Genomic DNA, 12,746 nt, shown 5'->3' with positions numbered 1-12,746 from the left:
TCGGGAGGCCGGAATGGCGCGGGAATTTTGTGGGGAAAAAAACGGCCACTCTGAGACAATGGAAAAAGGAAAGGGAAAAAAGTGCCCGGGAAAGTGATATGATAAAAGGAAAAAAACACACCGGTGATCTCGCGAAACCGAACCGTTGAGATGTAACTTGACGATGGGCAGGGTACCGGTATTAAACCGATACTCGAGTACATAGGGGATTACTTGCATGGCTAGGGTGAAGTGAGTTTTCGAGTGAGCTAAATGTCGTGGAAATTTCGGACGTCAAGTACCGATTCTCAGTGAATACCTAGCATGAGAGACATGGGTACACATGCTCAAGCCTTGAGAGGATTCTCTTTATGGGCATTTGTTGTGAGGGGAATAACTGCATCACACGGGCTTACTGCCGCTCCCACAACAGCACTGCCAGCCGATGCACGGCAGGAACGAGATCCCCCTATCGGCCTCCAGGTACTCGAGTGAATCCGGGGCCATGCAACGATGGTCCAAGCTGTCGGAGGTCATTCGCTCCCCAGGGCCTACAGCACGGTTGTTGATTGGGCGAGAGAATCCCATTTGGGGCGCAGAGATTATCTATTGGATAAGATTTTCGCTGTTATTTTCTTAGTCCACGAGGGATTTTAAATGTACTCGTTACTACTGTAACGTTGTGCGTGCTAGGTCTTGGAAGTCTCCATCCTAGTGAGGTCTGACTTATGTGGCGGCTTTTCTTTTTTCCTTCCTTTTTCCCTTTCATCCATTTCCTCGTCGTGATTGCCAGGCTGCCAGGGACCGAAAGGCTGTCCGCGTGTTACGCAGGGAACACTACTCGTGGTATTATCATCCTCATCTGCTGCTTAGCGCTACCCTCTGCCTTTCAGACGGCAACTCTCATCCCCTTTCTCTTCTCTTGTTAACCTTCATAACCCCCCCACCTTCCATTCTCTCCGCCACCCAGATCCGAGAACTCAAAAACATTTTTCGAACACAACCCTTCAACAAGTACCGACATGCTTAGATCGACCTTACGATCATCATGTCGCTATAGCGGCCCCTCGCTTGCCCTCGGCCCGTCGAGGACCCTTACGACAGCTTCCCTGGCCGAACGGTTTGCCCCCCGAATCACAGCTACTCGCAGGCCGGGCAGCTTGACTACGCACAAGAAATGTCTGGATCTAGTTTCGAGGAATAGCTCTACCGATGCTTCAACTAGAGGAGTGGTACGGTGTTTGCCAGAACATACAAACTGGTTCCCTTTCCTTGCTACCTGACCTATGATCTCATCCTACCTGACAAGCACCTACTCTTGGCAAACTCCAATCATGAGGCTGCAGAATCAAGCTGACTTCTCATTCCTTTTCCACAATAGGATCCAAGTGACTCTTTCCTGCAGGGAAATACTGCCAATTACATTGACGAAATGTACCTTTCATGGAAAAAGGACCCGTCGAGCGTTCACATTTCTTGGCAGGTATATTTCAGAAATATGGAGGGGAATGGCCTTCCTTCACAAGCCTTTCAGGCACCCCCGACGCTTGTTCCTACCCCCACCGGTGGTGTTCCCTCACTCGTACCTGGTGCACACCTCGGTGGAAATACCGATGTCACCAAGCATTTAAAGGTGCAACTTCTCGTACGTGCCTATCAAGTTCGCGGTCACCATAAAGCGAATATAGACCCCCTCGGTATCCGTTCAAATGCAGATCTCGGCGGAACGTCACAACCTAGAGAGCTTGACCTTGACCACTACCAATTCACTGAGAAGGACCTTGATGATGAGTACACCCTTGGTCCTGGTATCCTTCCGAGGTTTGCTGTAGACGGGAAGGAGAAGATGACATTGAGGGAGATCATTGCTGCTTGTGAAAAGACCTACTGTGGCTCTTATGGCATTGAGTATGTTCACATTGCGGACCGTGACCAGTGCGACTGGATCCGTGAGCGTGTCGAAATCCCTACTCCCTGGGAATATGACAACCACGAGAAACGCCGTATTCTGGACCGTCTGATCTGGTCTAGCTCTTTTGAGAACTTCTTGTCGAGCAAATACCCAAACGACAAGAGATTTGGACTTGAAGGATGTGAGGCTCTGGTGCCGGGCATGAAAGCCCTTATTGATAGGTCTGTTGATCGCGGGGTCAAGGACATCGTTATCGGAATGCCCCATCGCGGTCGCTTGAATGTCCTCTCTAATGTCGTACGAAAACCGAACGAGAGTATTTTTAGTGAGTTTGGAGGCACTGCCGAGCCAAGCGATGAGGGCTCTGGGGACGTGAAGTACCATTTGGGAATGAATTTCGAGCGTCCCACACCTTCTGGGAAACGGGTACAGTTATCTCTAGTCGCTAACCCTTCACACTTGGAAGCGGAGGACCCTGTTGTCCTTGGTAAAGCTCGTGCGATTCAGCATTTCAATAACGACGAAAAGAGTCATAATAGTGCTATGGGTGTGTTGGTGCACGGAGATGCGGCTTTTGCTGCGCAAGGTGTTGTATACGAGACAATGGGCTTTCATGCCCTCCCCGCTTATTCCACCGGTGGAACCATCCACCTGATTGTCAATAACCAGATTGGTTTCACCACCGATCCTCGTTTTGCTAGGTCTACGCCGTACTGTTCGGATATCGCAAAGTCAATTGATGCGCCAATTTTCCACGTAAATGCCGATGATGTCGAGGCTGTCAACTTTGTTTGTGAACTTGCCTCCGATTGGAGGGCTGAATTCAAGCGCGATGTAGTTATCGACCTGGTTTGTTACAGGAAATACGGCCACAATGAGACGGATCAACCCAGTTTTACTCAACCTCTCATGTATAGAAAGATTGCTGAGAAGCAACCGGCTTTGGACCGCTACATTTCTCGACTTAAAGCGGAGGGCACTTTTACCGAAAGCGATATCCAAGAACACAAGGATTGGTGAGAAGGCGATCCTTTGGAAGCGTGCAAGAACTCGGCTGACATGAAACGCAGGGTATGGTCTATGCTCGAAGATAGTTTCGCCAAGTCTAAAGACTATCAACCGACTGCTAGGGAATGGCTGGCTTCCGCTTGGAACGGTTAGTTTGCAGATAAGATATCCGGGAACGATGAGCAAGTACTGAGCAGAATCATAGGTTTTAAGACACCAAAGGAGTTGTCGACAGAGATTTTGCCTCATCTCCCTACAGCTCTTGAGGAGAGTCAACTAAAGCACATTGGCAACGTTATCGGCTCCGTCCCAGAGGGGTTTAACGTCCACAAAAACCTAAGCCGTATCCTTTCCAACCGCCAGAAGGTTGTTAACGAAGGCAGTGGGATCGACTGGTCCACAGCGGAGGCCCTTGCCTTTGGTAGTTTGTTAATGGAAGGGCAACATGTTCGCGTCAGTGGACAGGATGTTGAGCGTGGGACTTTCTCCCAGAGACATGCCGTTCTGCACGATCAGGAGAACGAGAACACCTATACCCCCCTTCAGCATTTAAGTGACACGCAGGCAAAATTTGTCATTTCAAACTCCTCTCTGAGTGAATTCGGAGTGTAGGTTTCGGGTTGCCGCTTTTCTTAAGGGCTATACAGAACTGATGGTATTATAGTCTCGGGTTCGAATATGGTTATTCTTTGTCATCACCGGATGCCCTTGTTATCTGGGAAGCTCAGTTCGGTGACTTCGCGAACAACGCGCAATGTATCATTGATCAGTTTATCGCTTCCGGAGAGTCAAAATGGCTTCAACGCACCGGCATTGTGATGTCTCTCCCTCACGGCTACGATGGGCAAGGCCCTGAACATTCCTCCGGGAGAATGGAGAGATACCTGCAGCTGTGCAACGAAGATCCTAGGGAATTCCCGGACCCCGAAAAATTGGACCGTCAACACCAAGATTGCAATATGCAAGTTACCTACATGACCAGCCCTTCTAATTTGTTTCATGTTTTGAGAAGGCAGATGAAGCGTCAATTCCGAAAGCGTAAGGTTTCACTACTAATGCATCTAGCCTGCAGCTAACGATTATGTATAGCGCTCATAATATTCTTTAGTAAATCGCTCCTGAGACATCCTATTGCTCGTTCCGAACTATCCGAGTTTACGGGCGATTCTCACTTCCGATGGCTTATCCCAGAGACCGACCATGGCAAGGGCATCAAGGATCCCGAGGAGTGCAAACGTCTGCTCTTCTGTTCCGGGCAGGTTTATGCTGCCCTTATGAAACAACGTGCCGCTAGCGGAATTGACGATGTTGCTATCGCTCGTATCGAGCAGCTTCACCCCTTCCCTTGGGCCCAGATTCGCAACGAGCTTGAGAAATACCCCAATCTTGACGAGATTATTTGGACACAGGAAGAGCCTCTCAACGCAGGTGCCTGGACCTTTGTGCAGCCGAGATTGGAGACTATCCTCCGCCAAACTGATAACCACAGCGCAAAGCATGTCAAGTACGCTGGTAGAGCTCCAAGTGCCAGTGTTGCTACTGGGATGAAGTCGACCCATTTGGTAAGTGCTGATAGGTCTGCCGCATCTTTGGATGCTTTACTAACAACCCCAATAGAAGGAAGAACAGGCATTGGTCAACGACGCTTTGGGCATTAGCCCCAACTAAAACCAGTCTCACTTTTCCTATCGCTTTACAGAATTCGCTTAAACGTTTACCTAGAAACGGGACTATCCACTAGATAAATATATAAACAAATAAAGGGGCTGAAGACTCAGCGGGAAGTGCAGGCTGTGGACTAATGGCGGGCTGTGTTTTGCAATTCTTTTATTTCCTTTCTTTCGTCCTTTTCTTGATCGGTCACTCGGGATTTCTTCGAGTTTTTTTCATCGAGCCCGGGGTGTCGCCGCGTTGCTCGAACAGTAAAAGTCTTACTATTATTTTTCCTTGCATTTTTTTCCTTTCCGCTCTATTACCATCATTGCGCCATTTCTCTTATCTCTTTTCTCCGGCCGTCATTGTATTACTGGTGTTGTGAACTTGTTTCGTTTTATCACTTCTCTTCTCATTAACTTGATTTCAACTTTATCTGCCCAGATGCTATATTCCTGTTCCACCCACTACATGAGAGGAAAGCAGACAAGAGAGTTAGTAGTTTAGCACACTACGATGCGCTACGCTGCAATTTTTATTATTATATCGTGGCTTAGCATACATTATATTATGTACTTTATTAGTAGTTTTGGAGGTGATGGCTAGGGAATTACCCGATATACGGTATTGTTTGAGTATTTTGTTTGGTTGCTGTAATGGGATGGTCTTGGAGGGGGGCAGAAATTGATTTTGGGAGAATTTTATGTAGGCGGGATACAATCGCGGTCTTTTGTTTTTGTGCGTAATCCAATCGGGAATGACAGGATAAGGCCGGTACGGGCATGTCACTAGTGTCAAGTGCTCCATCTGCTTGAGGTAAACTTATTATTAGCTTTGAGTCTATCAAATAAGCCTTTCACCACGATCGGGCACTCTTCAATGCTACTTGTATTGTATATGCGGGGTGTGTCCAGTTGGCAATGACATCTCCTTTGTTCCTTGCATCATACAAGTACCGTAGCCTACACGGGTAGTTCATAGGAAACACGAGCCCAATCACGAGCCCGGTACCCCTTTGTCGTTGCACACTGTTTTTACTAGCACCCTATTACACTTGGTCGTGTCAAATAAGTTTGATATAGTCTGCCGGTAATGCACTTTGGTTGAGTTTTATGTACTCGAGTACGGCCGTGCAGGGGTGTCCGGGTGACAAGTCGTGATTCCTGTACAGTACTGTACGAGTGCGGCCGATAGATATATCCGTCACGTGGGTCTGATAAAAAAGCTTTTGGTGGGAAACCCTCGCCAAAAATCTCTTATCAGACCCACGTGACGAATATATCTATCGGCCGCACTCGTACTTATGATCTGTCAAAATATCCCCGGTCTTTTTCGAGGTCGAGGGGAACTGAACTATCTATCCTAGCCAGGACTTTATAAATTGGCGGGAGCCACTGCAGTCCCTACCGTCCCGATCACAGCTAGATAGCTTTCGAGCCCAGGAAACAACTGCACAGGGGCTCTTGGAGGGAAAGAAAAGGATCGTACCATAACAAGGTAATTACTGGTATATACTTTGTTCAGCAGAACCCAGTTTACATGCAGACTGAGCATTTCCAGTGGAAAAACATGAAAAATCTTGGCTTCTCCGGGTTCCATCTCGTGAGGAGGCTCGCCTTTGCTATTACTCGAGTAAATTAGAGACTTTGCGGTGGATGCATCATTTATCCGGCATCCCTGTTTACCAAGAGTCAAGGACTTTGATGATGTCAGTTTGTCTTCCCTCTCGCTCCCGTCCTCTGCACCTTTATATTCGTAACTTATGTGTGAGGGTAAAGTTTGCTCTTGTCCAGAGTCAAATCAAGGTCTGGATCCAACAAGTAGTGGCATATATGCACGCCAAGATCTTCGAAAGGATTCTGGATGTCTTATCAGATCCCCCCTGAAGATGAGAGACGCGGTGATCAGACCTTCTCGGATGGCAGCTTGGCCCGTCATACTTGCGTCATAGCCAGGACTCGCTCATTCATTATCGGTAGCTGGGGCGTCCAGATTCCTTTCTCCCTTTTCTCCTATCCATTGGAAATCAACCGCAAAAAATGGACTCGGCACCGGTTTTCACGGCCCTGTGCGCCCTAAGCTCTATCATTGTTCGCGTTGGGAGTTATGTGTTCTTGCGATGGGTTTGTTTGTCAATTCTGAGCAGGTTGGTAGCGTGCTGGGGTTGTTGCTAATGAAATGTTTGTGTGTTGTAGATGCCCGGACATGTGAGTTCTGATCACCGCATAGTTGAGTATGGAGGGAGTAGGGTGTGGTTGACAAGAGATGTCATAGGTTTTCCCCACGGCAATATTCACCGCGTACGGGATTTATGCGTCTCTTTTCGCTATCTTGTATTTGGGCAAGCCGTCGTACGAAGTGGTAGCTAGTTCCTCCGAAATCAACATTTTGCCGGCCGACCACGATGCCAAAACGGCATCAAGACGAGCAGCAACGGGCGGAAGAGCGACCAGAGATACAAGAAAGCCAACTGCAATCGAGGCTACTGAAACAACCATCTACCGAAGGCGCCAGCCCCATCCTCTCAAGCACCTCCTCTGGGGCACCCCCTCCGTTTCCGGGAAGCTAAGTCTAGTAACGTTTGCGATAAATACGCTGCTTGCTGCCGCAACATGGGATCTAACTTTTCGAACAACATACTTCTATCCTAGCAAAAATCTCAGTTTTGCTCGCATCGGTCATGTCGGTCCTGATTCCGCGAGAGTCCTGTTGCGAGAACCAGACTCTACCCGCTACCCACTTTCAGTATGGTATTCGCACGGCGAAGACCCTACGATTGACTTGCATCTCGTTGACACGATCCCCTCCCTGTCTGAAGAAACGGATTTCACGGGGACGTTAGCAATTCATCACTTAACGCCGGAGACGAAGTATCGGTGGTATACTAGCTCGAATTATTCTGGGACTTTCACCACGGCTCCGCGACAAAACGAGGCACCGAAGGGGGGCAGGTTTACTTTTTTGACGACGAGTTGCATCAAGGCGAATTTCCCGTACGATCCTACAAGGCATCCGTTAGCGGTGAAGGGTTTTAGAGATTTGAGCGGGTGGGTGGAAAAGTTGGAGGCGAGGTTTATGTTGTTTTTGGGGGACTTCATTTATATCGATGTGCCGAGGAGGCCAGGGCTTGACAAGGAGAGCTATAGGCAGTGAGTTTTATATTGTCCCGTGTTTTCCAACGACCAAAGGTCGCAACACTAATGCTCCCAGACAATACCGCCAGATCTACGCCTCCCCGGACTGGCCTTCGGTAGGGGCTAACCTCCCATGGATTCACGTAATTGACGACCACGAAATCGCCAACGACTGGTCTTCAAATACTACGGGCGTTTACCCCGCGGCGATAGATCCCTTCAACATCTACCAGCACTCTGTCAACCCACCTCCTGTCCGTCCGGCCGGTGACCCCTACTACACCTTCGACTACGGTTCCGCGGCCAGCTTCTTCATGCTTGACACACGCACCTACCGCTCCCCCGTCCACTCCCCTGATGGCCCGGAAAAGACCATGCTCGGGGCACGTCAAAAGGCCGACCTCCTGCACTGGCTGTCTCAAGGTAGCGGTTGGAAGATAATCGCTAGCAGCGTCCCCTTTACCAAAAACTGGCGTGTGAACGGCCGAGACACATGGGCTGGATATCTTTACGAGCGCCAGGAACTCCTTCAGCAAATGTGGAGAATCGGCGGTGGGCGAGTGGTCATCCTTTCCGGTGACCGCCACGAATTCGCCGCGACGGCTTTCCCTCCACCACCAGATTCTGGGTACTCAATTGCTAGCACTGTCCACGAATTCTCATGCTCCCCGTTGAATCAGTTCTTTGTGCCGATTAGGACATATAAGCAGCTCGACAATGAGGATCTGCTGATCAAGTATGTTCCAGATGGGAATAGAAAGTTTGGAGCCATTACAGTTGATACAACGAACGAAGAGCAGGGCGTGCTAAAGTACAGGCTTGTGGTTGACGGGAGTGAGAAGTGGAGTTGGGTGCTTACCGCACCTAGGGTTGTGGAGGAGAGGTTGCACAAGGAGAAGGAGAGAGGGAAGTGGTGGAGCTGAAGAGTATAAGATAAAAGAGGGGTATTTGGGGGTAAGTCTACTTTTAGATAGATTTATTGGAGAATGCTTGGATAGGGGTTTTTCCTTTTTTTATTAGCTCTGGCTTGGTTGCTGGCTGGGTGGGTTAGTGATTAGTAGTTTTGTTGGACATTTGTTTTCCAGGTAATCAATTGGGTTATCCCTTCATCATATGCCGAATTTCGGGTATGATACTTTTAGTACCAGGTTGCGCAAGGTTCAACCAAAGAGTATGGGCCTGTTTGGTTGCAATAGCTCCATTCCGTTTTGCGACTGTTTCCCATATAAAAATGGTTGTCCTTCAAACTTGAAACTATCTATTATTCTGTATTGGACAACAGAATGGGAGCATCGCAACCAAACAGGCTCCAAGCGATGCCAAGAAAAGACAGGCTAAGATTCAAAACTAACTACAAAAAAAATGAAAGCAAACGCCCCAGATGTCCGGCAATCATGATACTCTTTCATACCAAGGTTTTTGCATAATGGCACTTTACAAAATTAACATTGAGAATCAGTTTATCGGACATATTCTTTGTGCTCTGGTAGTTATTGTATGGATGGTAAAAGACGTATTTTTGGAAAGACAGCGGCAGAAAAGGGAGTGGTTCTTTCTTCAGGTACTTTTTCTAAGAAATGATTTTCCAATAAAAAGTTGTATAGGTGAAGATTATGGTTTTATGGGATATCCCGGTAGGAGCCTAGTCCATGACTGTAAGAGTTGCCTTCTTATTCCATAGTCATATCTCATTCGCTCACTGAGTTAGCAGCGTAGAGATGGAGTAGAAGAGGATGAGTACGAGGCGGCGGTCTAAGTGGATAAAATGAACTTGAGATGAAAAAGCTGAATTTCATAACTGAGTTATGATATCAGAAAGCAATTACGGTAGATTTAAAGGTAAGTGTAAGAGGGGTAGTAGCTTTGTTGCTGGTCAGCAATGTCACTACTTGTCGAATCCTACTAATAATAAGCTCTATATTTGTGTATAACTCGAGGTCGTTTAACTATTCCCTATTATTATTGTTAACTTTAATGGTATTTTTCTCTTTTTTAATTTTTTTAATTTTTTAATTTTTCTTATTGTCGTGTATTTATTGTTAAGGTACAAGAACTTGCATGTAGTGCAAGCTATGGTGTAAACAAAACCTTTAATCCTAAAAACATTCAACAAAGAAAGCCAAACTAGTGCCTCCAACTGTCACAAACAACCAATACTGCAAAGACAAAGTAAAGCAAAATAAAGGGAAACTCTCAAACTAACTGGGGGAAACATTTACAAAGGAGACAAACTCTGAGCTGAGCCTTTATCCATTCAAAGAAACCTATTAAAAGAGAGAGAGGCAGAGGGAATTGGTAGTAGGGGTGGATAAGAGTGAGGAAGAGTGGTCCTTGTAAGCAGGAATGTCAGGGGGAAAGCCAGTTGAAGTGGCGGAGATGTAGGTAGCCAGACTATGGAGTAGGGCTGACATTGATCAAAGAGGTTTGCCTTGACCCAGGCTATTGACCCCTGGGAGGTGGAGATCTCTGGCCCTTTTGTGAGATGGGCAGGAAAGGATGACATGGTGAAAGGTCTCAGGTTCGGTCTCATAGTACAGGCAGAAAGTAGAAGCCTCTATTAGGCAGAGACAACCTGTATAGACTCAGAGTTGTCTAGGCCAACCAAGATTTATTTCAGTAGACAGAGGTTGTTAAGGAAGGCTCAAAAACTACTTGTTTCTTTTATGACTACTGAGAGTAAGGCAAAATAAGAAAAATAGAATAGAATCATAAGAATAATATTATATTATTAAGGTCTCTTGTCTGTTGCTTGATGATATCTAAAAGCTTGAAAAGTACTTCAATATTTATATTCCGCATCTGAGTATTCATGGACTACATCTATCCGTTATACAAACTATGTACCTCTCAGGTTATAACTCGCAATGTTGGGTGTTCTTCAAAAGTATGAACATCTGGAGACCCTGGAAACCACCACGTCCCCTTCGGCTATTAATATTTTACTAATTAGGAACTATGCTATTCTCAATAGTAATTATCTGATCTTCAGAGTTGTTAGACTTATGGTCTAGTTCTCAAGTTAAACTGAGTTGGCCCAAATAGTCTACCTTATCGATAAAATGATCAGTTTCATCTGCATGTTTGTATCTGCAGAGGTATTCCTATATTCAATCTTCCTTAGTCGCTGTAACGATCCCTCTTTAGATAGTTAGTGCTTAGCGACGGGGAACGATACTTCTCTTCCTGTCTTTCTTCTTCTCTTTGTCTTTACGATAGCTCTAGGCCTCTGCCTACGTTACCGATAATACAAGACTTTTGTCTTCTATCGGAAACGCCTATCGTAAGCTTTCTCTAACTCGTCTTCGTGACGAGCGCTTCTTGTCGTAATGATATTGTTGCACTAAAGATAAAGATCGTAAAGGTGTTTGGTATTCGTTAAAGTAATAAGTAGGAAAAGTACTTAGAACAAAGCGTGAAGAACCTATCTTCCTCGGCCGCATCGGCCTCCTTATATAGTGTTCTTCCCGCCTTTAGTCATGTGACCTAAAGTGGTCACATGTGCAAAACTAAATCACAACAAACTAGTCATGTGACTAAAGTGATCACATGCTCAAAACCCATGACCTCTTAGCGAGGTTATGTGCTAAACTCATAAACCAATCATAACGCAATAAACAAGTCACATGACTCGACTGAGTCATATGCACGAAACCCATGACATCATAATGAGGTCATGTGCGAAACATAAATCATATGCGCAAGGCATGCCTGTAAGGCACACTCATAAGGCATACTCGTCAGGCGCTTGTCCCTTGACTCATACTTGAGCCATGTGTGAAAGCATCACAAATCCCACACATAACTAATCATATAACCCGAATAGGTCATATGCGTGAAACAATAACATACCTGTGACTCATAACTATGTGTCATGTGAAAAACCCTTTACTCGCTAAGCCACGTTCATGACATTAGCTCCCCTCCCCCTAAGCCTGAGTCCCATCAGGCTTTTTCTCCCAGTTTCAATAGTTCCCGTCCTGCTGAGTGCATGGTCCTTCTCAGCTTGTGGAACTTTTCGTCTGCCGTCCTCCATCTGACTCTTACCGATTCCAGAGTCAGATTCGCCATCTCAATCGTCTGCCACTGATTGTCGTTCAGCTGTCTGAGCTCCGCGATCGTTTTGTCGTTTGCCGAAATTGTGGCCTCGGCTTGGCCTAGTTGTTCTCGGAGTCCCCGGATCTGCCTGTGTAGGCTCCTGACATCCGGTTCCGTGTCTGCCGAGGAGTTTTGGGCCCCTCCCTCCTTGGACCACGTCCTCGCTGCCCATGCCTTTCTGGCATCTTCTCCTTCCAACTCTTTTCGGCTCCCATCCTTCTGCCGGTAGAATCCTGCAGATATTTTTTGTGCCCTGTGTATCCTGCACCCATTTCTGAAGCATTGTTGCCAATGCTTCAGGACGTGGTCTGGGCATGGGCCATGCTTTCAGCATTCCCTCGGGAACCATCCTGAGCCTTCCTTGTCGCCAAAGTGTGTTTGGCAACCGTCATCGTAGCATACCGTCCATGACATGGCGTTATGCTGTGCTTGTCTTTCCCTTTCCTTGAGTTCTTCGTTGGTTGGTCCCATGAATGAGTATTCGGGGCTGGTGGGTGTGGTTTGACGGGGGCTATCGCCCCAGCCCTCGTGTTGTTGCAACGGCGTGGGAGTCTTTCCCTCTTCTTTGCTTGGTTGAACGTGATTGTCACCTGGGCCGGGCTTGCCTGGGTATCGCTGGTGGAAGCGTTGAGATGGCATCTTGTGCGTTTTCGAAGTTGTATGCAAAGTACCAAGTTTTATCGTGTTTAGGAGAATATCCTGTCCACTTGGCTCGGTATTGGAGGTGACCGTGGAAGAAGCGGGAATCGACTATTTCGTCGAGCTCGTATTCTGGTTCTCCGTCGAGTTCGATTGGAGGGGGAGGAATAAGTGTTTGTGAAGGAAACTTATTGTCATTGTGTAGTTCGAGGAGTGAGATGTGGAATGTATTGTATATTCGCATTGAGGGGGGAAGGTCAAGTTTATAAGCTTGGCTGCCCACTTTTTCCAGTATCCGGAATGGTCCTATTTTCTTGTAGTCCAAT

At 47.0% G+C, this 12,746-nt stretch overlaps 2 protein-coding genes; both read left to right on the top strand.

Moving 5' to 3' along the window:
• Positions 1 to 771: 771 nt before the first annotated feature.
• Positions 772 to 5,267, top strand: GSTUM_00000661001 (uncharacterized protein). XM_002837917.2 has 7 exons: positions 772 to 1,211; positions 1,361 to 2,907; positions 2,962 to 3,047; positions 3,105 to 3,507; positions 3,564 to 3,937; positions 3,989 to 4,461; positions 4,517 to 5,267. Exons 1-7 carry the CDS (start codon positions 1,002 to 1,004, stop codon positions 4,565 to 4,567), a joined length of 3,144 nt encoding a protein of 1,047 aa, XP_002837963.1. The 5' UTR covers positions 772 to 1,001; the 3' UTR covers positions 4,568 to 5,267.
• Positions 5,268 to 6,509: 1,242 nt separating this feature from the next.
• GSTUM_00000660001 (uncharacterized protein) lies at positions 6,510 to 8,827 on the top strand. XM_002837916.2 has 4 exons: positions 6,510 to 6,675; positions 6,748 to 6,759; positions 6,827 to 7,701; positions 7,763 to 8,827. The coding sequence occupies exons 1-4, from the start codon at positions 6,592 to 6,594 to the stop codon at positions 8,607 to 8,609; spliced, it is 1,818 nt and encodes a 605-aa protein (XP_002837962.1). The 5' UTR covers positions 6,510 to 6,591; the 3' UTR covers positions 8,610 to 8,827.
• The last annotated feature ends 3,919 nt before the right edge of the window (positions 8,828 to 12,746 follow it).

This window comes from Tuber melanosporum (assembly GCF_000151645.1).
Source record: "Tuber melanosporum whole genome shotgun sequence assembly, scaffold_209, strain Mel28".
NCBI classification, from domain to species: Eukaryota; Fungi; Ascomycota; class Pezizomycetes; order Pezizales; family Tuberaceae; genus Tuber; species Tuber melanosporum.
Note: the sequence above shows the minus strand (reverse complement) of the source record. Positions and strands in the feature narration are given on the sequence as shown.